Source organism: Portunus trituberculatus, chromosome 29 (assembly GCF_017591435.1).
Source record: "Portunus trituberculatus isolate SZX2019 chromosome 29, ASM1759143v1, whole genome shotgun sequence".
In the NCBI taxonomy this organism is placed as follows: domain Eukaryota; kingdom Metazoa; phylum Arthropoda; class Malacostraca; order Decapoda; family Portunidae; genus Portunus; species Portunus trituberculatus.
The window spans coordinates 12295347-12318129 of NC_059283.1; the positions used below are offsets into that span (position 1 = coordinate 12295347).

General features: G+C 36.7%; 2 protein-coding genes and 1 long non-coding RNA gene across 20 annotated transcripts in view; 2 read left to right on the forward strand and 1 right to left on the reverse strand.

The window, feature by feature from the left end:
• Positions 1 to 11018, forward strand: part of LOC123510504 (adenylate cyclase type 1-like) — a 292904-nt gene extending 281886 nt beyond the window's left edge. For 9 of the 16 annotated variants that reach the window (XM_045265723.1, XM_045265724.1, XM_045265719.1 and 6 more), the window contains one exon: positions 5269 to 11018. In XM_045265723.1, the coding sequence (XP_045121658.1) occupies positions 5269 to 5603 (335 nt within the window). In that variant the 3' untranslated portion in view covers positions 5604 to 11018. The remainder of the gene's footprint in view (positions 1 to 5268) is intronic. The other 7 variants (XM_045265715.1, XM_045265716.1, XM_045265714.1 and 4 more) reach the window with 1 other exon arrangement.
• Positions 11019 to 11413: 395 nt separating this feature from the next.
• Positions 11414 to 15450, reverse strand: LOC123510510 (protein-S-isoprenylcysteine O-methyltransferase-like). Its single transcript, XM_045265744.1, has 2 exons — positions 15020 to 15450; positions 11414 to 14829 (listed from the first exon to the last, which is right to left on the reverse strand). Exons 1-2 carry the CDS (start codon positions 15212 to 15214, stop codon positions 14152 to 14154), a joined length of 873 nt encoding a protein of 290 aa, XP_045121679.1. The 5' UTR covers positions 15215 to 15450; the 3' UTR covers positions 11414 to 14151.
• A 132-nt stretch (positions 15451 to 15582) lies between these two features.
• The window catches only part of LOC123510514, a 35625-nt gene continuing 28424 nt past the window's right edge, over positions 15583 to 22783 (forward strand). For all 3 annotated transcript variants that reach the window (XR_006676525.1, XR_006676526.1, XR_006676524.1), the window contains exons 1-2: positions 15583 to 15954; positions 16191 to 16282. This is a non-coding gene — a long non-coding RNA (uncharacterized LOC123510514). The remainder of the gene's footprint in view (positions 15955 to 16190; positions 16283 to 22783) is intronic.

Consider the following 22783-nt stretch of genomic DNA (forward strand, 5'->3'; position numbering starts at 1 on the left):
GAGGGGTTAGACTAGTACTCCACACTCGTCTGATTCTGTATAACACCTTTGATATGATGACTGGATTAGGCGTAATATCACTCAGTAAACTCCTCACATAACACATATAGCACTGTGGTATGTTAACCATAAATTACGAATGGATGTTCAAGGTAGTGTGTTGAAATAGCATACTCATCCAACAATTCGTTTAGGAGATATCTGCAAAAAACACTGTTTGTCCACCACTGAAATGTATAGTAGGAAGGATCAAAAGAAGACCAATATGGAACTATTTGATGGGAGAGGAACAAATGATGAAGACTAAAGAGGAAAAAGATGTGGGAGTAATCATACAGGAAAATCTGAGCCCAAAAAAACACATAAGCAAGATATTTAGATTATCATATAAAATGTTAACTAATATAAGAGTGGCATTTCAATACATGGACAAAGATATGATGAAAAAAATCATCACAAGCATGATACGTCCAAGGCTGGAATATGCAGCAGTGGTGTGGTCTCAGAGCTCTAAAAAGGATATAAGCAGATTGGAAATAATACAGAAGATTGCTACAAAGATAGTGCCAGAATTAAATTACCTAACATATGAAGAACAACTGAAGGAAATGGGACTACCAACCTTACAAGATAGAAGAGAACATGGGGACCTAATAACAATGTTCAAAATAGTCAATGGCATTGAAAAGATAGACAAGGAAGACCTGGTGCAGGTGACTGAAGAAGATGGAAGGACAAGAGGACATGTAAAGATCAGGATGAGGCAGTGTGTGAAGAATATTTGAAAATACATTTTCCACACAGAACAGTGGAAAGTGGAATGCATTGAATAATGAAGTTGTTACAGCACATAATGTGCATAAATTTAAGGAAAAATTAGATAAATGGAGACATGGAGACAAGGACACTATGAGCCCTGCTCGAATCCTGTACAATACCAACTAGGTGAATACACACACACACACTCGAGACATGGACAAGCTTGGACACGCGGACCGACACTCCTCACAATCAGCTGATCTCACTACCTAAGGTTGTTTACAGAGGCTTGGGCAAATTGTGTGACTTGTGTGGCAATAGTCTCCAGGAATTACATTGAAAGGCACCATGAATCTGAAAGAGCTTACACCCATATGCAGGTATGAGAATAGCCTATGAAAGAGTACAGGAAGAGGATGATTATGTTGATGAGGGAGAGGGAAGATTTGGAGATTTCGATGAGGCAAGCACTACCCTCCATAGGCGAGTTTTAACTCTGGAAAAAAAAAATAGACAATTGGATAAGGGAGAGTATGAGAAGTAAAGAGAACGATGAACAGGAGAAAGAGTTTTGAACTTGAAAGAAAGGATAAAAAAAGTGGAAGAAAATGAAGCTAGACTAAGAGTAGAAAATGCAGAACTGAGAAAAGAACTAGCCAAATATAAGAAACAGATGGATGAAGGACTCGGTAAAGTAGAGAAAGAAAAAGAGGACTTGAAAGATCTAGTTAACAAACAAGAGAAAGAGTACAGGACGTGATTAAGAAAGAAGTACAGGCATGGAGAGTCCAAGATAAGAAAGACAAGGATAATTTTCAGGAGGTGATCCAGGAACATCTAAAAGAAAGAGATGAGAATATGGCAAACAAAATGATACGAGTCCTTAAGAAAAAAGAAAACCTAGTAAGGGAAATTGCAGAAAAGAAAAGGAGTGTAATCATATTTGGACTGAAAGAAAAAAATTTAAAATATAGACCAAGAAGGGAAAAAGAGGAAATGAAATCAGTCAAAGACCTACTAAAAAATCTAAACTATGAAGATAGGCAGAACCTAAAGGAGGAAGTAGAGGAAATACACAGAGTGGGACCTTATCAAGATGGAACAACAAGGCCAATTAAGATACGTACTACTAAAATCACAAGCAGCAACAGCAGAGATATTATATAGAACAACAAAACTCAGAGAAACAGAAGGCTGCAAGGATATATATATATATATATATATATATATATATATATATATATATATATATATATATATATATATATATATATATATATAAGGAAAAATAGAAATGAGGAAGAAAGGAAGAGATACAACAAACTGGCAGCAGCAGTAAGGGAAAAAAAATAATGAAAGGTCAGAGGAGAAAAAGACATTTTTTTGGAGAATTCTAGGAGACAGGATAAGGAAATAGTATATAAAAGAGAAGGAAGAGGAAACAGTGGAGCAAGTTTAACTAAAAGTGATAAGGGCAAGAAACTAAAAATGATATATACGAACATAGACAGGGTTTTATCAAGTAAATTAGAATTAAAAGATTACATAAAGAAAGAAAAACTGGATATTGTATGCCTGGCTGAAACAAAACTAAATGAGGCAATCAAAATAGACATAGATAATAGATATAACGTATGGAGGAAAGACAGAGGAGGTAAAGGAGGAGGAGAAGTCATGATAATGTTAAGGAAAGAGATGGTGGTAAACCAAGTGGAATATGGGGAAGGAAAAACAGAAGTACTGTATATTAAGATGCATATTAATAAAAAAGAGTTAACAATCATTGGAACATGTGCCACCAAAAACAAATTCATGGACCAATCAAGAATATAAAGACATGATAAAAAACACAATAAGGAGCCTAATGAGAGTCATTAAAGAAAGGAGAAAAGTGATATTAATAGGAAACTTCAACTGTAAAGAAGTGGACTGGGAAAATTATGAAAGTGGTATGGGGGAAGAAGCCTGGGGAGAAAGATTCTTGAACCTAATGATATATAATATGATGGACCAAAGAGTAAAGGAAACCACTAGCCTGCAAGATTGGACCTGGTTTTTACAAGGAGTATACAAATTAATGATGATATAAGATATGTATAAGTGCCCATTGGGAAAGAGTGACCATGTAATATTAGAAATAGATATAGAAGAGGGAAAAGATGATAGAGACGAATCATACAAAGGAGACTGATTAAATTACAGAAAGGCTGATATTGAGAATCTCAAGAACTATTTCAAATATCTCCTTTAGCCCATAAATTCCTGTGAAAAGCCCACATGGTATAAAAAAATAAATAAAAAATACGTTAACTGGGAGGAGATGGAAAACTCAGAGAGGGTGCAAGAGAAATATAATTTATTTTTGAAAATATACAAAACAGGAGTCAGGGAATATGTCCTGAAATATAGACCTAAAGAAGGAAAGAAAGATTGGTTTAACGCAAGGTGTGCCAGGGCAAAGGAGAAAAGAGATGGAGCATGGAAAAGGTGGAGGAGAAATAGAAATCCAATGAATAAGGAAAACTTCAAGACAGTGAGAAATGAATATGTTAAAGTGAGGAAGGAAGAGGAGAGGAACTATGAAAAGGACATAGTCGAAAAATGTAAGGAGCAACCGAAACTGTTCTTTAGATTCATCAATGGGAAAATAAGGCAAAAATAAACAATAGAAAGGAGAGAATGGGATGGTGGAAGACCCAAAAAGTATGGCAGAACTGTTAAATAGTAAATTTCAGGGGGTCTTTACTAAGGAATCCGAATTTGAAAGGCCACAAGGTAATAGAGAGACTGTCCATATGAAAGAGATTAAAGTAACCAAGCTTGAAATAAAAGAATTAATGAAGGAACTGGATGAAGAGAAGGCAATGGGACTGGATGAAGTCTCAGGCAGAATACTTAAAAAATGTAGGGAAGAACTAGCAAGTCCTATATACAACATCATAAAATGCTCAATAGAAAATGGAACAGTACCAGTAGAATGGAAAAGAGCTGAGGTAGTTCCAATATATAAGAGTGGAAGGAAGGAAGAACCTTTAAATTACAGACCGGTATCACTAACTAGTGTAATATGTAAGATGTGTGAAAGAATAATAAAGAAACAATGGATCGAGTTCCTCAAAGACAACAAATTATTATCAAATAGCCAATTTGGTTTTAGAAAAGGGCGGTTGTGTGTAACAAATTTACTGAGTTTCTACTCTAGAATAGTTGATAGAGTACAAGAGAGAGAGAGATGGGTTGATTGTATTTATTTGGATCTAAAAAAGGCATTTGATAAAGTGCCACATGCAAGGTTACTGTGGAAGAGCACAGTTTCTAGTGGCGTATCACAAGGTTCAGTGCTGGCACAAATTATGTTCTAAGTATTTATTGACGATATACAAGAAGGCTTCAGTAGCTACATAGATTTGTTTGGAGATGATGCAAAACTCTTGATAATAATAAGGACAATGAGGACTGTATAGAATTGCAGAAAGATATTGACAAGATCTGGTAATGGAGCCAAAAGTGGAAAATCAAAATTTAGTACCAGGAAATGCCATGTGATAGAAATGGGTAAAAGTAACAGAAGATTTACATGGGAATACAAAATGGGAGAAGAGATTGTAATGAAAAGGAGAGAGGAGAAAGACCTGGGAGTGATTGTACAAGACACCCTGACTCCATAAATACACATAAATGACTTATTTGCTTCAACAACACAAGCTACTAACAAATATCAGGGTGGCATTTAATTACATGGATAAGAGTATGATGAAAAAAATCATAACCACTATGATGAGACTTAGACTAGAATATTCAGCAGTGGTGCAGTCACCATACAGGTGGAAGGAAATCAAGATACTAGACAGAATCCAAAGGACAGCTACAAAGATGGTGCTAGAAATAAAGGATCTTCTCTATGAAGAAAGACTGAAAGAAATGAAACTACCAACTTTGAAGGATAGAAGGGAGAAAGGAGTCTAATAATAATGTATAAGTTAGTAAACTGTATGGAAAAGATATACAGACAAGACCTGGTAATATTGACAGAGGATGGAGATAGACAAACAAGAGGACACTCCAAGACCATGAAAAATCAGTGTTTGAGGAACATTAAAATGTTTAGTTTTCCGCATAGGACAGTGGATATCTGTAACAAGTGAGTGAAGAGATAATAGCAGTAGAAAGTATGCATAAATTTAAGAAAAAGTTGGATAAAAGTAGATATGGAGACAGGTCACTATGAGCCCAGCTCAAGCATTGTAATATGCAACTAGGTAAACTAGGTAAATACACACTTGGTGTCACTGTTGCCCCTCAGTTTCAATGGAAAGCCAAGAAAAATAAAATAGGACTTATCTAGAACAAACTTTGTAGTGTATAACATAGATGCTTTAACTGAATGTATCATCCATCCACTTGTGATGTTTTAGCTGCAACTGTGGCTAATACTGACACAACATAAGCTAATACTGATACAACATGAAGTATTAGGGAAATCAATTTACTTATTGATCCTTCTTTCAGGTGCCTTGAGTGACGTCAACTCCATCTACAACGACCCACACCAGTACGATGGAGACATGGATGACACGAGCATGTCGTCTCGTGCCTCTTCCAGGATATTTGACTCGGACAACATCATCTCGTTTGATCAGATCAACGCCTACTATGAGTCTGAGTACGACAACTACCGTCCAGGTGTGGTGGCCTCCGATGGTTTTGACACAGAGCCACTCTCTGATGTTGATTTTGATGGGATTGATGGCATCAATTTGCAAAATATCAGAACCATGTCAGAGAGTATCACTCGCAATTTTGGACAGCCCCGAAATGAGACAGATGTAGACAGTGATGTATGATATTGGGTGAAATCCTTAATGGAAGACTACTGCATAGAAACTACTGTTTGAAAAAGTAACTCCTTTCTACTACAATGAATTCACAAGGGTCATATTTTCTACGCCACAAGAAATGTTGATATTATGGTGAGGAGGATTTTATAGGCCAGAAAAGGCAGTGCTTGGCTGCAGGTGTTTGACATATTCAACTCGGCAAATCATACTTGTGATGCTGGTATTACATAATGGCAAAGTATGTACCTAAGACTGTGTAATATACAGATGTTCATTCTTTTTTTTTTTTCCCCACACACTTAAAGCTCCACCTGAAAAAATTTGTTATAAGAATATTGAGTAACATTCATGTGCTATCGTGAAACCTTCAGTGTCCTCCGTTCAGAGATCCATGAAATGCCAGTGAATTGGTGATACAAAGGTACATGTAAATCACATCATTATGCCTTTATATTAGTAGTTGTGGATTCACTCATGTTAACAAAGAGCATTGGATTTATGCTGTACCTCATATATGGAGAAAAGACAAATTTACAAATATATTTTTAAAAGATTTATCTACTAGTATATTTGATAACGTACAGCAGAATGCTCAAGTCATGGAATCAGAAGACATTACCAATCATTTTAGATTACTTGAAATGGAAAAAAGAATTAAGATAAAAAAAATGCAGAAATAAGCATATATGTATGTATTAAATATTTCTGTTGAATGTTTGTACTTGTACATAGAAAGTTGATGTAACAGGACTTCTCAACATGAGCCCAAGGGGTGCTGCACAGGAGGAGTTAGACAAGGTAGTGTAAGATGTGTGCAATTGTACATATTTATGTATATTAATGACCTGCTACACAAGTAGACTTGCAAGCCTCACCTGTCACTACAAGGAACTGGGTATTCAATATTCCATACCTACAGAAGCATAGTTCCAATTGAGGCTCAAGATTCTTAGTCTGTGTGAAGCTGTGAACACCTCATTGTCCTTTATTTGTGTACTCTTTCAATTTATAGGAGACTGAGATATCATATAGTTGCCTCGTGAAGAGTCAAGATCTGTCAGCGCTTCACAGAATATGTATCATTAAGGAAATGTGATGCTTGAACATACTTGTTAATTGTTCCACTGTCAGGACCTCTACATGAATATTATGAATATTGCACTGTGTTGCTCAAAGTTCAGAGTATTCTCACATCTCATGTTTATTCCATTGCTGGAATAATTGGTGGTATTTCTCTGGCTTTGTACTGCAGAACCTCCCTAAAAAGAATTAATTTAGAATATGTTACGACCAGTCATGCTCATTGCCACATGAATCAAACACTATTCAATAAGATCTGCCTCGCATATGTTCAGGCAGGCACTGCATATTTAAGACACTTTGATGAACTAAACACAGTACCTGAACATGCAGCTGAGCTCTTATGATTCAACTGTAAGGTAAACCCAGAAAATGTTACAAAATTATTATACCTTTAAAACTTTTAACTTGTTATGGTAACGTCCCAAAATTAATCAAGCACATGTTGTATCTCACATAATTAATAGGTTTCATTATTAGTACTTATAAAGAAAAGGGAGAGAAGATATTTTTTCCTTTAAGCTGAAGCCTGTCCTTCAAACCTTAAAATCAAAAAGCAAACCATTCACATACAGCATGCATGATTGCACTGAATTTGGAACTTGCTCAGACTTCTTATTGCTTTAGTTTCTTTTCCAAGTAGTTTCTCCTTCATATATAACAAATTATGTCTTCTTCATTTCACTGTTCAGTGTGAGTCAACTCTAAAGCTCATCTGTGTTGGCTTAAGCACTTTTTGTACAAGTGCTTGTCCAATTTCATGCTAAGACTTTATTTAGCATTAGAATAAACATCAAAATGTTTACTATTCCTAGATACTGTAATATTTGTTTTCAATGCACATTAATTGAAAAAATAGGTTAGACATTACTAATATTGTGCCACAAAATCAAGGCATATTGTAGTAAAAACAAATGTATGTAGAATTAGAAAGCTGAATTTTTCATGTAATGGAAGTTTTGGTTTGGAAACCATCCTCTATATCTAAAAAAAAATTTATACTATTGGAATAGTAATCCATATGAAGCCCAAGAGAAAATATTATTTATAATTTTTACTGTTGTGGTTATTAGATCACAAATACTTCCTGGATGGTTGTTATTTTTGGCACAATTACATCACAAAACAAAAAATTGACAATGGTCTAATATTTATACAAGCCATGCACAACATTGAAGCAAATATTGTTGACGACACCTGCATCAGATTGTTGGTTTCTGGATATTGTTTCAACATAACATTAAATAATTTAGATAGAAAGTCAAATTTTGTAAAAAAAAAATATATATATATATATATATATATAATTATATACTTGCAGTGCTAGACAGTATTTTAAGAAAACCATTTATATAGCCATTGCCTTTGATGTGTGCAATTTGTGTTATGCCAAGTAAGCGGCATCTCAGTGCGTGTCTGACCATATTTTCATAGACAACAAAAAATTACTAATTGTATTCAGTTGTTGAAAATTCCTCATGTCTGTATATATATATATATATATATATATATATATATATATATATATATATATATATATATATATATATATATATATATATATATATATATAATCTCAGACATAGATGGTGTGTGTACATTTGTTTCTTGTTTTCATGTGAGCAACTTATTGACAGATTTAATATACAGTAAATTTATCTAATTTTACCTGAAAGCCTTGAACCCATAAGAAGTACTCAGGAACACAATAAATAGTTAATATGAGTATAGAAGATAATTGTAATTTGATATTTTAATGTTGGCTGTGGGATGTTCTGGTTACAAGATGTGTAGTTTTAAATGCCCAAAATTCAAATAATATTTAATTGGTAATATGAAATTCAGCTGAGTTAATGTAGCAATACTGTGTTAGCATGTAAGCCAAAACAGCATGATTTGTTAGAGCTTTTTCATATACTTGTTGATGTGTGTCCAAAGTGTTGCTTGGCTGGAAATGGCTGTACATTTACATATACTATCTAGACTGTGTTTGTAAAATGCTTTTGTAGATTGTTTCAGGCATGAATGATTAACAGCCGCCTTCATTTGTGCTGTGTGGCGAGGGTGTTTTGTTTTGGCTGGTGGAGCACCTGTCTGTGTGTAGCCTACAGTGTGTGCATATGTGTGTGTGCATTCACAGTAACCAGCAGGCGACCGTGAATACACACAACACACACACACACACACACACACACACACAGCATTGAGGACACAAGAAGAAATATAACAAGAAAAGGAAATGGATGTACAGTTTTCCAAATAATACATACGTAGAACAATAAATTTTGTGCATTACCAAAATTTTTTTTTTTTTTTTTTTTTTTTTTTACTGATTTGATATTAAAAGATGAGACATAAGCTTCACTTAGTTCTGTAAAAATACAAATAGGGAAATGCACATACACATATATACATGCACACATGTACATTCACATCCTACCAGCTCAGGAGTACTGTCTTCAATTGTCACTGACAAGGCAGGATTTGCACTGTGCTCATGATTCAAGGATTTTCATGAGTAATGAGCAGTTTCTGTCCTCCCTTAACATGAGGAGGGGGTGAGTAGTGAGTTAAAGGTCTGAATCTCACCATAGATGAAGCTTTCATAAGCTCTAGACTCACTCCTGGACACGATAGCTGGTGGTCACTAGTCCAGTATGTGATCCTGAAGACTGTGGTCAATTACGCACACACTTAATAAACATGGCTTCTTTAATGGCCATAAAATATTTGAACATAAAGCAGTAACTAGGCAAGTCTACTTGCTGATTTGCTAAAATTAGGAGTTAGAAGCTGATGTTGAATCAAGAGAGTAGAAGTTGATTTATTTATCACTACCATGAAATGGCTATGTTTCTAATGATAAATTCATGTGCATCCTTTTCTTCACTGTAAATTTGTCCCTGCATTAGTTTATAACAACACCTCTTTTTTTGTGTGTACATTATCATTATAGAGCCATCATTTCATCACCATTGTCATTATTACCGTTGCCACCACCCCAGTGTGTCATCATCATATTGCCAAGTGTGAGAGTGTGTGTGGTTGAAGTCCAGCAATTCATGTAGAAATATTGCCTACAAGCCAGTCAAGAAGTGTTGCATGTTACTTGAGTGAGTGAGTTACAAGCTCCAAGACAATTTCTAAAGTGTGGATGTGGTGTAGCTGCAGAAAGAAGCAAAACCTGTAAACATTGTATAGTTGTTTAATATTAGCTTACAGGCAAAACAGTATAGAGGAAAGGAAATGAATGCTGTGCAGGATCTTGTAGGAAGAGGTGTGAACTTGTATGCTTGTATTCTTAGCAATTTTATCAGGGTAAACCACTCAAAAGAAGTCATTACTCAGTGGGGTAAAGTCAAGGCAAATCAAAGTACTATTTTTTATTTACCTAATTTTATACTATGATGCAAACTGTTGATCAATCTCATTAAGGGTTATAGAAAGCAGGTAAACAGGATTGTATACTTCATGAACTGTCTTAATATTATGCCCACTGGTGCAGCCATAACTCCAAACACCATGTCTTTTGTCTCCATGGTATTTAAAACTATTATTCAGATTATTCACTATTAGCTGATCAAAATCTTGCAATTGATCCCATTTTTAAGGTAAACAATAGGATGTTTTCAGAGTAGGGAAATTTTGCAGAATGTTACTAAAATTTTTGTACACAATAGCTCTTTTGCTGTGGTACTTAACATTACACATTATTAAAAGAGATATCCAATGAGAAATATGAATGAATAGCATGAGGTGTACTTGTTTTACTTTGACAAGATTGAGGAAGTATTTGAGGATGTGGTAAGTATTTTTGTCAATATTATCATGTACTTTGTTACTATGTTGTACTTTTCACTGTAATATAATTGCTGAATAATATTTGTACATGAGTGATTTTTTTCCTAATACAGATTGATAGCCAGACAACACAATGGAAATATTCAAAGTGTGAGTATAGTACAGTACAATTTAGTTGGATGATTTATTAATATTTTATGTATTGCACACAAACTAATGCTGTTTTCCTCCACACGAGTACTATCTGTTGTGGACACCTTGAGTTGGGTAGATGTCTTGCCAAATTACGATGCCATAAGTGATGTTAATCCTTAATCGTAGCCACATCAAGGTCACTTGCCACCAGGTCCTCAGTACTCATGTTTGTTTTGAAGGTTTGATGCTCATGTATGCTCTTTCTGTATTCCTTGCCCATGTATATGCATCTTTCTTTCATCATAAATACTGGGAATATTTTGTAAATGTTGTATATAATGTAATGAAATACACTAGTTTGGCCACTGTTCAATTTTTATGAATACATACTTAATTTATAATCAATATGTTACCATTTATTAATTATCCATTACATACCTCTTAGTTCTCACTATATATGTATTTATTTATTAATTTATTTATTTAATTTCTTTATTAAATTTTTTACATTTGTCACAAGGACAGATATCAGTTTATAGGTTGAGAAGAATCAGTTACCTACAGTTCAAGACAAGACACAATAGTACATACTGTGTATCAGTTTCATACTTTCAGGCAAGTCACATTTCTATACTCAAATACCTAAGGAATTGTAATGCAGTAGCAGAAGAGATATTTTTTGTTTGTATAGTGAAAAAAGGAGACTATAACTGAAGGGTTTGTAGTGTCAAGACAGATAACTTTGAATATCTTTTTTACACGTTACAAATGCAAGGTTTACAAAATAAGAACATGACCAATTAGACTGCACACTTTACTCTTTATACAGTTCACACACTATACATATACACACATACATAAGAACAACATTTGAGATCTCTAGGTGTGTTAAATAAAGTCACCTAAACAACTTACTGAAAAAGGAAAAGAATCAACACTGTTCCAAACATCATAAGTTTAGTTTGGTGAACTGCTGACCGAAACTAAACACTTCAAAACACAAGATCTAAAAAACTGCATCTCAGAGAAGAATTCTATCTCCTCCAAGGAAGTACCATAGCCTGACACCTATTCCGGGTTGGTTAAATACTGAAGATAATGAAGTATGTACATCACATCTCACTTGCATAATACTCACATGCTTTATGCTGTCAATACTTGTTAATGGAGCATTCAGGAATCCTGTGCATTGCAATAACTACCCGCTTTAGCTTCCCAAATTCTCTGTCAACTTTTACTTGTGCGACTGAGGTACTACCTGAGGTGATAATGTGCCAAGTGGTGCACCACTGCAGCAGGCATGTCTGAACTAGACAACTGCTCAGAGCATGAGTATGCTTTGGTGAAGCATACTAATTGGGATTTTTAATGTAGTGGTTCTTCAGAGGTGTATGCTAAGAATAATCTTGTGTGGAATGTTGTTAAGAGGAAGATGTCATTGCTGTAGTAGTGATAAAAGTTAAATGTCAGTACAAAATTTTTGTTCCACCAAGGGTTTGAGTAATGCAGTGCTGTGGTTCAACTTTCTGAAGTGTGATGTATGAGTAGCAGGCAATGCAAGAGACGCTTTCAACTTCTTGTTGACATTAGTAAACTTCCCCTAGAAGACCTCTTTTTATTAACGAAAAATCTATAACATATTCTTGATAGTATCTCATAGTAACTCTATCAGTAAATAATACCCAAATGTTTGCCAAAATAACAATGATGGTTGGGTTTTCCTCAGCTACCACTATGGCATAGAGTTATTTTTCTTTTTAGAGGTTAATGATCAGTACTTACATTGACATTAAGGTTACAGTATCTGACAAAAATTTGTTGCCAAACCACAAGATTATTAACTTATTTGTCAGTGTTGTGATTTCTGTATCACATGTATGGCTATCACATGAAGTCCTAGTGAAGAAATGCAAGCTTCTGAGATCAGAGTGTCGTAGAAGACCTGAAAGGCAGGATGTGCTGAAGCTTCCTTTATTCTCATTCATGCCACATTTTATTTTAAGGAATCATTACAAACAAGTCATCAGAAAGGATTCTAGGCTCTAATAGCTATCAGTGAATATAAGTAATATAAGTCTTCTATAGACCTTTAATTTGAAGTGCTTTGCAATTGAGCCAGCAGAGGCTTGCAGATGGGAGTCATAAGAGTTCTGTTAAGTGAAAGAGAAGGACAAGCTTGTGCTTCTTGTTTGAGAAATGTTACTAATAAATGGACAACGTTATCTTGACATCCTCAAAGATTGTTGCAAACTTATCCCAGAAGGTAATACTACAACATGACCACATTGCACTGAAGCTACTATGATTGCCAAAGAAATCATCAGAATGGTATTAGGATGTCATTAGCAGAATGGTGAGGCAACAAGTTTTCGTCAGACAGAGGACATTGGTTAGATGGATGTAACAACACTACAAGACTATGCTAGAATTACACTAGTCCTTTTACAATGAACAGCTCCTCAGCACAAGACTAGATACCCATTTTCTTTGCTACAAGTAAATGAGTCTTCTGTATACTGTATATAAGCCTTTTACTTTGTTAGTACTAACTAATTTTACTGTTCAGTATGGCACAATATTTCAGATGAAGATACACTTACAAAAATTAAGTCTGAATACCTGATGTATATTTTTCATGTTAAATATTCAAACAAATAAGCAATGAGAGGATAAAATAATAAAACAACAGTTACCAGACCATCTAGTCAGCTTCTCCAAAACTAGAATTAACAGACCATTAAATTACTTATAGGTGACAAACAAGCAGCGTCATTTGACACACCCAATAACTACTACTTGCAACTTGCATTACTCATACCTTTTCATATGGCAATGCTCTCTCTAAGTATGTATATAATGCTATGTACATTGGGTTAGTACGTATTGCAAGATCCATAATCAGACATGACTATAGAGCTTATTTACTCTTGAGGACCAATGCCATGCCTTATCCTGCACTTAACCAATCAGCTAATCTAAGCAGAGCTGGGAAAACCTTCCATTGAGGTCACTATCCATCCAATCATAAATGCTTTCTGTTCATTCCTACCAAGTGCAAAACTTCCTTCCTCCACGTTTCTTTCATGCAGGTGACAGTATGTACACTTCTCTGCTTCCTGTCTTTACAGAGAATATCAATTTAGTATAGTTTACATACATTCATGCATACAATTTTAGTCTTATTCAATATTCCATGTGAATATCATAATTTGGCCAAGGAAATAAGAATAACTATAATTCAAGATAATATTTCAATCCCAAGCTTACCATACAAATGGTCTGGTATCTGTGCATCAGTTATCTGTCAAATAATTTAAAAGACTTGAGATAAAAAGCCTATCAATCACATAGGAACTAAAATAAAATCCATAGTTCTAGTGTGTTCTGTGTTAATTAAAGCTCAAATGGTAACTGAGATCGATGGACACAGGGCATACACGCACTTCATTCTAATGCTGACATTAAAGAGATTATTTATTTATTTACAAAATCACAATGTATACATCTTTAGAAAAATTGTGCTTTTGTTTCATTTCATTCACGTCTGTTTTCGTGGAATTTTTGGAATGAATCCCTTGATGAAAGGAAGACCTGTGCCAACCTTCTTTTGGTAATCTAAATATTTCTCACCAAAGAAGTTTATGAGTGTCATTTCTTCAAAGTGGATTCTCTCATTGAAAAATGACCAGGAAGCAAGAGTATAAGCAATGGTACAAAGAGGATTAACAAGGATCAGCTGGGTGCCGATGCTCCACCAGAACCATCCCACATAGCTTGGGTGGCGGAAGAGTTGGTAAGTCCCCCAAGTCACCAGTTCATGGCCATCCTGCCGCCGCACCTGGACTATGTGGTTGAAATTGGTCTTGGCAGTGAGCATTGCTGATTTTCTTATGATTTCACCCCAGAGGCAGATGATGATTCCAATAATACTAACATACCAAATCATCTTCATATCTGGGAGCAGCCAGCGCTCAATGAAAAACTCACCCCAGCTGACCACCGCAGCAATGCCGTAAGCCCAGCTGTGATTCAGGAGATAGGAATCCAGAGTGAGGGTCTTGGGGTTGCCTATTGCCGTGGTGAGGTACTCCGAGAAATGGAAGACAGTGAGCACAACCACATACCAACCAAAGACGTGGTAGGAGGTTGGAGACAGAACGCTGACCAATATTCCACCACCACAGCAAGCACCAAGAAAGCATCCTCTAACAGCAATCTAGAGAGAACACCAACAATTAATCAGAGAAACAGAGAAGTACATTTTCATATTGATATTTATTTAGTATATCCATTTTTTTTTTTTTTTTTCATTTTTTTCTAATACTTTCAAATTGCTGTAAATTGTTATCGCTGGTGACAGGTTCCTCCCTGTCTCATCCCACCCTCACCCTGCCCGCGCCACTTACCTGCCAGTCACCGCCGCGGTACACGAGCAGAAGCAGCAGGTTGACAGCCAGGTAGAACACCCCGCAGTAGGCCCATAGGTAGTGCCCCAGCCACACGCCCAGGAGACCCAGGCCCCCACAGGAGGCTAGCAGGTAGCTCAGCACGCCCAGGCCCAGCGTGAAGCTCTGCAGAGTGACGTGAGCTTCACGGATCATCGCCACTCCGGGAAGACGTAAGAATGTAAGGAATGTTCATACAGAGGGTCTTCCCTGCCCCGCCAGGGCTGACGCAGCCTCCTCGAAAAGAAAGGAGGATGATGTGCTGGGAGATGTGCCACAGGTCCCCATATAAGTGGGTGGTGATGCACTGCGCACTATAAGTGAACGACAACACACAAACACTTCATTTTAATTGGAGCAGAGGCACTGTGACAGAGAGAGCCGCTTTGTTTTGGTGAGTGAGGGACTGACTCGGAGGCCGGACCGCTGCTGCTTAATGTGAATCTTATACCTACAGTATTGATGTACCACCTCAATCATAAATCATCCTTTTATCATGTACCCGAAATATATTTTATCACTTTTATTTTTTATTTATGAGTTGTGTTTTATGTGTACAATATGTGTAAGACATACTTGACAGTCATGGCGGGAAATTACAAAAAAAAAAAATACTAACTACTCAGTCATCCCTTCATACTTTGCAATCACTAAATGCACAGACTTAAAGGAATGTTAGGTTAGTATACAATCTATTAGGTAAGTACAACGTCAGTGTGGTAGGTAGAAAGATATCGGATTTCAACTGCGAGGAGGTTAGAGACAGTTCGACTCCTTTCCACCCGTTTACTTGAACCCTCATGAACCGACGGCGACTCGAAGTGGTCGGCAGTAGCTACTGGTGTTGGAGAAGTGATACGTGCTACTCTTGAACCTTATCGTGTTTGATATCGGAGGTATGTGCATTTGTATATGTTACCGCTTCTGATGAGATCATTGACGAATTTTAATTGTGGGTGGATTTGATCAATAAGCAGCCAGTAGATCTACTTAATTGGCAAATGATAGGGTGTAAAGCTCTTTCCAGGTGACCATTCACGGTAAGGGAAAGTGAAGCTGGGATGATAATTGTTTTGTAATAGTTTTGTAACTTCTTATAAATAACAAACTATTAACTCGTACTCTGTGCCAGACCAGATGGCTCTTCTCAAAAGTGACTGACTGGCAGCAGCGATGGACCACCACAACTGTGAGGAAGACCCCTTGGCCCCTAGATCCAAATAAGTAAGTAAACTCCCTCATATTTTCAGTCTGTCCAATTACAGGGAGAGATCCAGGGCGATCTGATCTAGAGTAGGGTAGGTTGGTTTAGTAAATTGATTTCCTATACTCTTCAAAGTATACCTACAGGCGTTATATAGGCCATAACATAAAAAAAAGCCAAATCTGCTCTAAAATTATTAGAGGTGACTCTTGTTTACACAATGACTAAAGATGTGTGATTGAATTTACGTTTGTTTGTTTTTTTCAATAACTTAAAAGTATCATAATCAGTAACTAAGAATAATTAGTTAGTCTGAAACAGGCTGCGCGCACGCACCTAAAAAAAAAAAAAAAAAAAAAAAAAAATGTAGTTTTACAGGGCCTGGGCTTTATGCTCGTGTGGCCCCGTCACCATATCTATACACTTATCCAATCCTACTTTAAAAGTATGCACACTCGTTGCAGACACTACTTCTTCATTTAAACTGTTCCACGTCTCAATACATCTTTGCGGGAAACTATATTTTTTAACGTCTCTCACACCACATCTTCCTTTTCTCAGCTTTTTACTATGCGATCTTGTGCTTCGAATGTCATATTCTTCTCTCAGGATCAGTTTCTCATTATCCACTTGGTCCATTCCATTGATCAATTTATAAACTTCTATCAGATCTCCTCTCTCCCTTCTTTGTTCCAGGGTTGGTAGATCCATAGCCTTTAGTCTCTCCTCATATGTCAGCCCTTCAAATTCTGGAACCATTCTTGTAGCCATTTTTTGTAGTCTCTCCAACTTCCTTATGTGTTTCTTTTTATGAGGGTTCCACACTACTCCTGCATATTCCAATCTGGGTCTTATTATAGTACTTATCAATTTCTTCATTTCTTTGTCCATGTAGTGAAATGCTACTCCAATATTCCTTAGCAAATTATGTGTTTCTCTAAAAATTCTATCAATATGGCTTGCCGGTTGATTGTTTTCTTCCATCGTCACTCCTAAGTCCTTTTCATTTTTTACTTTCTCCAGTTCTACTCCATCTCCCATCTTATAGATTCTCACGGTGTGTGTGTGTGTGTGTGTGTGTGTGTGTGTGTGTGTGTGTGTGTGGTGAAGGGTGGGGAATCAGACCCCATGGACCACCACTGCAGAAAGGGGCTTAGGTTAATTAAGCTGCCGGTGGAGGGAGGTGGCAGTCCAGATCCCCTGGATCCGCCACTACACTCACCACATTAACTTGTCCAGAAAATGCAAAATTGGCAGTTCTGTTCTTCAGTTCGCCATTAGTTGCAGTTCACACGAGCATTGTTTCCTCGCGGAAAGGAAAAAAATGGAAGATTGATGATTGTTTATATGGAAAATCAAGGTACAATGAAAATGAAGTAGAGACCAAAAATAATGGTTTACTATATGTAAGAGGAGAAATAGATGGATGGGAGATGAAACTAATATTTCATATATATTTCAGTGTAAATGACAAGTAGAGAAATAAGAAAAGGAAAGAAATTGAAAAATTAACTGATGATGATAGCACAGAATCTTTAATAATTGCTGGAGCCTCAATGGACATGTGGGATTCAAAGGAGTTGTAGGTAGTTCAAAAGTGATAACTTGAAAAAAAATATTAATTTGCAACAGGAATTGCATAACCTATTATACCATCAATCAATGGGCATAAGTTGTAGATAGTTGAAAAAAAATTATAACTTGAAAAATATTGATTTGCGACAGAAATGGCATAGCCTATTAATCAGGGAGCATCAATCTGGGAAATTTTAGGGAGAAAGATTGGATGCGCTGACGCTTGAGTTGTATGCAGCTCGAGTTCGTATGCAGCTCGAGTTCGTATGCAGCTTGAGTTGGTGTGCAGCTCGAGTTGATGTCCGCTCGACTTGTCCAGGTGTATACACTGCTACAACAATAGTTATCAATCAATCAATCATTGTCCAGGTACCGTTGGGGGTGCATCAACTATCGATGAATTTATGAAGTAGATTCGTCCCAACTTCTGGGGTGAATGGACTTCGGGCGTGTCGTCATTGGGGCGGATGGCAACTGCCAAGGTACTTGAAAGATGGGACAGTTGATAGTTCTTCATTCATTCCTAGTTTTGGTGGTCAGTTAACTATTTCATTATTAATGCATCAATAAATGTATCAATCAATCAATCAGTTCTGGTGGTTCAGGTGGCATGTCAATCCTGAGGATGAGGTAGTAGACACCTACACCGAAACGATATTTTGCTCCCAGCGAAGTAGGGGAGAGCCGGTGTGATTCGGACACTTTTTCTTTTAACATTCTAAGAGAGAGAGAGAGAGAGAGAGAGAGAGAGAGAGAGAGAGAGAGAACCTGCAAAATAATTGTTGACAAAATAATGCATCATCCTTTATCCCTTTACTGTAAATATATGACACCTGTAACTGATTTGAGTATATAGCATTAGTGGGTGAAACACAAGTATCTATATAAATCGTTCTGAACCACCCCTACCCATGGCGATGGTTCGGTCGTAGAGGTGGGATGGTTCGGTTACTTTTATTACTCAACAACTATTATCGTTACGTAGTTTGGATTGGCTAATAAACGTGCAACTATCACTTTTAAGACATTTTTATTTTGAACTACAAAAATATCCTGTGAAATATGTTCTGTTTCTTGGAGAAAAATAAATAGAAAAAAAAAAACCAGAATTAACATCTCCAGAATTATGGTTTCTCCTTCTTTTGTATTTACTACAAGTGACTATGATGATAAAAATAACATGTATCCGAGTTAATTCAGCAAATTATAATTCAGTTTGTTATATGTTATTATTATTTTTTTTTTAATCAGACAATGCAATTTTTAATCTGTGGAACACAACCTCTCCTCATCTTTTCCTCACCGAAACACAGCTGTCTGAGGACACTGACAGTAGCCCCTCCTCTGTTCCCTCCTACTTTCTCTGTTCTCATTGTATCAATCAATCAATCAATCAATGTTCTCATTTTCCTTCTAAAGCTGGATGTTCCGTCTATTTGCGCAACTCCTTAACTTGCTCTCGTGCTCACGCTCTTGAGTCTTCCGAGTTTTCCACCACCTGGCTTAGATCAACAGTCACTCTCAAACTAAATTTATCTGTGCTATCTATCTCTCCCCAAACTCCTCTGACTATAATAATTTTTTTGACTTTTAAACCTCCAAAGTGGAGCACATTCTGTCCTACCCTTTCGCGGAGATCTCCATCCTTGGAGATTTCACCGTTCACCACCAGCTTTGACTTTCCTCTCCCTTCACTGAACTAGCCTTCAACTTTGCTATCCTCCATGACCTACTTCTTTCTTGTGTGGATTAATGGAGCAACGCTGTGACACAAACCAAGTAGGCTACAGTGATTTCTTGAATTATGTGAGAGATACATTCCTGAAGGGATTGTGTAATATAAAAGTTGCATAAAGTGAACATCAGTACTGTACTAAACTGTACAGTACATAACAAGTCTGGAGGAATTTATTCAGCTGACATTAAGTTGAATGATACAGATTACAGGATGTGTACAGTACACATGGGGAACGCCTGGTGACACCCCGCATCACAGAACTAAACCAGCCGTGCAACTTGACTTTCTTGACATCATGTTATTCTAAATAATTTGTGTAATATAAAAAAATAAGTTTTTTTTTTTACATCGTGTTATTCCAAATTGCATAAATAAAGAAATCCCTGTGCATGTTAAATAAGACCAGTACCATTACACAGATCTGTCTGACCCCAGAGTCAACATAAAAAAGTCCTGGCCAGCCATAGTGACTGGTCTTCATGTCTTCAAGAAATTGTCATAAAATGGTGACAAATTTGGTGTGCAGCCAGAGATATGTAGCACATCCCACAGGAATTCCCCATCGATGATCTCAGAGGCTTTGGCGAGATCAGTGAAAACCATATGTAAATTTGTTTTGATGTTTTGCCTTCTGCAACTGACAACTGTGAAGATCATATCCACTCTACCACAATCCCTACAGAAGCCTCATTGTGAGTCTGGTAAAATATGTTCTGTAATTTTGGTTGTGAGCCTCTGGAGGAGATTTTAGGAGAGGATTTTTCCCAGCAACTGACAACAGAGAGATACCCCTGCTATTGCCACAGAGAGACTTATCACCCTTATTTTTGTACATTCTGATGATGTTGGCATCCTTCCAAATTTGAGGCACATCCCATACCTCCATGATATACTGGTAGAAATCATTTAGAAGCATGTAGCCACCATGTTTCAAAATCTCTGTGGGTATGGTGTCAGGGCCGTCAGACATGTTATCTTTGAGTGTTTTGACTGCTCCTAATAATTCATGGAAGGTTGGTGGTAGGTCTAAATCATGCATCATGGTTCGTTCTTCACAGACATGTAGCACTGTGTGTTTCATCCGTCTGGTTTGCACACACACACACACACACAATGTGCAGAGTTATAAAGCAAAAAGAGGATTGTTAAATACTGCAAGAACACCTAAATAAGATCTGGAAATGGAGTAAAAAGTGGGAGATGGAATTCAATGTGGACAAAAGCCATGTCATGGAAATGGGAAAGAGTGAAAGACGACCAGTGGGAATCTATAAGATCAGAGATGGAGTAGAACTAGAGAAAGTAAAAAAGGAAAAGGACTTGGGAGTGACAATGGAAGAAAACAATCAACCGATAAGCCATATTGATAGAAGTTTAAGAGAGAGATCATTTGCTAAGGAATATTGGAGTAGCATTTCACTACATGGACAAAGAAATGATGAAGAAATTGATAAGTACTATAATAGGACCCAGATTGAATATGCAGGAGTAGTGTGGACCCCTCATAAAATTAACCACACAAGGAAGTTGGAGAGACTACAAAAAATGGCTACAAGAATGGTTCCAGAATTTGAAGGGATGACCAACCCTGGAACAGAGAAGGGAGAGAGGGGATTTGATTAAAGTTTATAAATTGATCAATGGAATGGACCAAGTGGATAATGAGAAACTGATCCTGAGAGAAGAATATGACATTCGAAGCACGGGATCGCATAGTAAAAAGCTGAGAAAGGGAAGATGTCTGAGAGATGTTAAAAAATATAGTTTCCCTCAAAGATGTGTTGAGACTTGGAACAGTTTGAGTGAAGAAGTGGTGTCAGCAACGAGTGAGCATAGTTTTAAAGAAAAATTGGATAAGTGTAGATATGGAGATAGAGCCACATGAGCATAAAGCCCAGGCCCTGTAAAACTACAACTAGGTAAATACATGAAAAAATAGACAAGGAAGACCTGGTGCTGGTAACAGAAGAAGCTAGAAGGACAAGAGGACATGTAAAGAAGATTAGGATGAGGCAGTGTGTGAAGGATATTGGAAAATAGTTTTCCACTTAGAATGGTGGAAAAGTGGAATGCATTAAGTGATGAAGTGGTAGCAGCACATAAAGTGCATAACTTAAAAAAAAAAAAACTGAATAAGTGGAGACATGGAGACAGGACACTATGAGCCCTGCTTGAACCCTGTACAATACAACTAGGTAAATACACACACACACACACACACACACACACACACACACACACACACATAGAATAGTGAACATCTGGAACAGCTTGAATGATGAGACTGTAGCAGCAGAAAGTGCACATAAATATAATTAGATATGGAGACAGGTCACTATGAGCCCTACTCCTATAATATATAACACAGATAGCTGCAAAGATGGTGCCAGAACTAAAGGACCTATCATATGAAGAAAGGCTGAAGGAAATGGGACTGCCATCTTTATAAGATAGAAGAGAAAGAGGAGATCTAATAAAATTGTATAAAATAGTAAATGGTGCTGGTGACAGAAGAAGTTAGAAGGACAAGAGGGCATGCAAAGAAGATTAGGAAGAGGTAGTGTGTGAAAGATATTGGAAAATACAGTTTTCTACATAGAACAGTGGAAAAGTGAAATGCTTTGAATGATGAACTTGTTACAGCACATAATGTGCATAACTTTAAAGAAAAATTGGATAAATGGAGATATGGAGACAGGACACTATGAGCCCCATTCGAACCTTGCACAGTACAGTACAACTAGATAAATACAACTAGGTAAATACACACACACACACACTAGGTAAAAAATAAACACTATATCTACACATTCGAAGCACAAGAATGAATAGTAAAAAGCTGAGAAAGGGAAGATGTCTGAGAGATGTTAAAAAATATAGTTTCCCACAAAGATGTGAGACGTGGAACAGTTTGAGTGAAGAAGTGGTGTCAGCAATGAGTGTGCATAGTTTTAAAGAAAAATTGGATAAGTGTAGACATGGAGATGGGGCCACATGAGCATAAAGTCCAGGCCCTGTAAAATATACAAAACAGGAGTCAGGGAATATGTCCCGAAATATAGACCTAAAGAAGAAGGAAAGAAAGATTGGTTTAACGCAAGGTGTGCCAGGGCAATGGAGAAAAGAGATGGAGCATGGAAAAGGTGGAGGAGAAATAAGAATCCAGTAAATAAGGAAAACTTCAAGGCAGCGAGAAATTAATATGTTA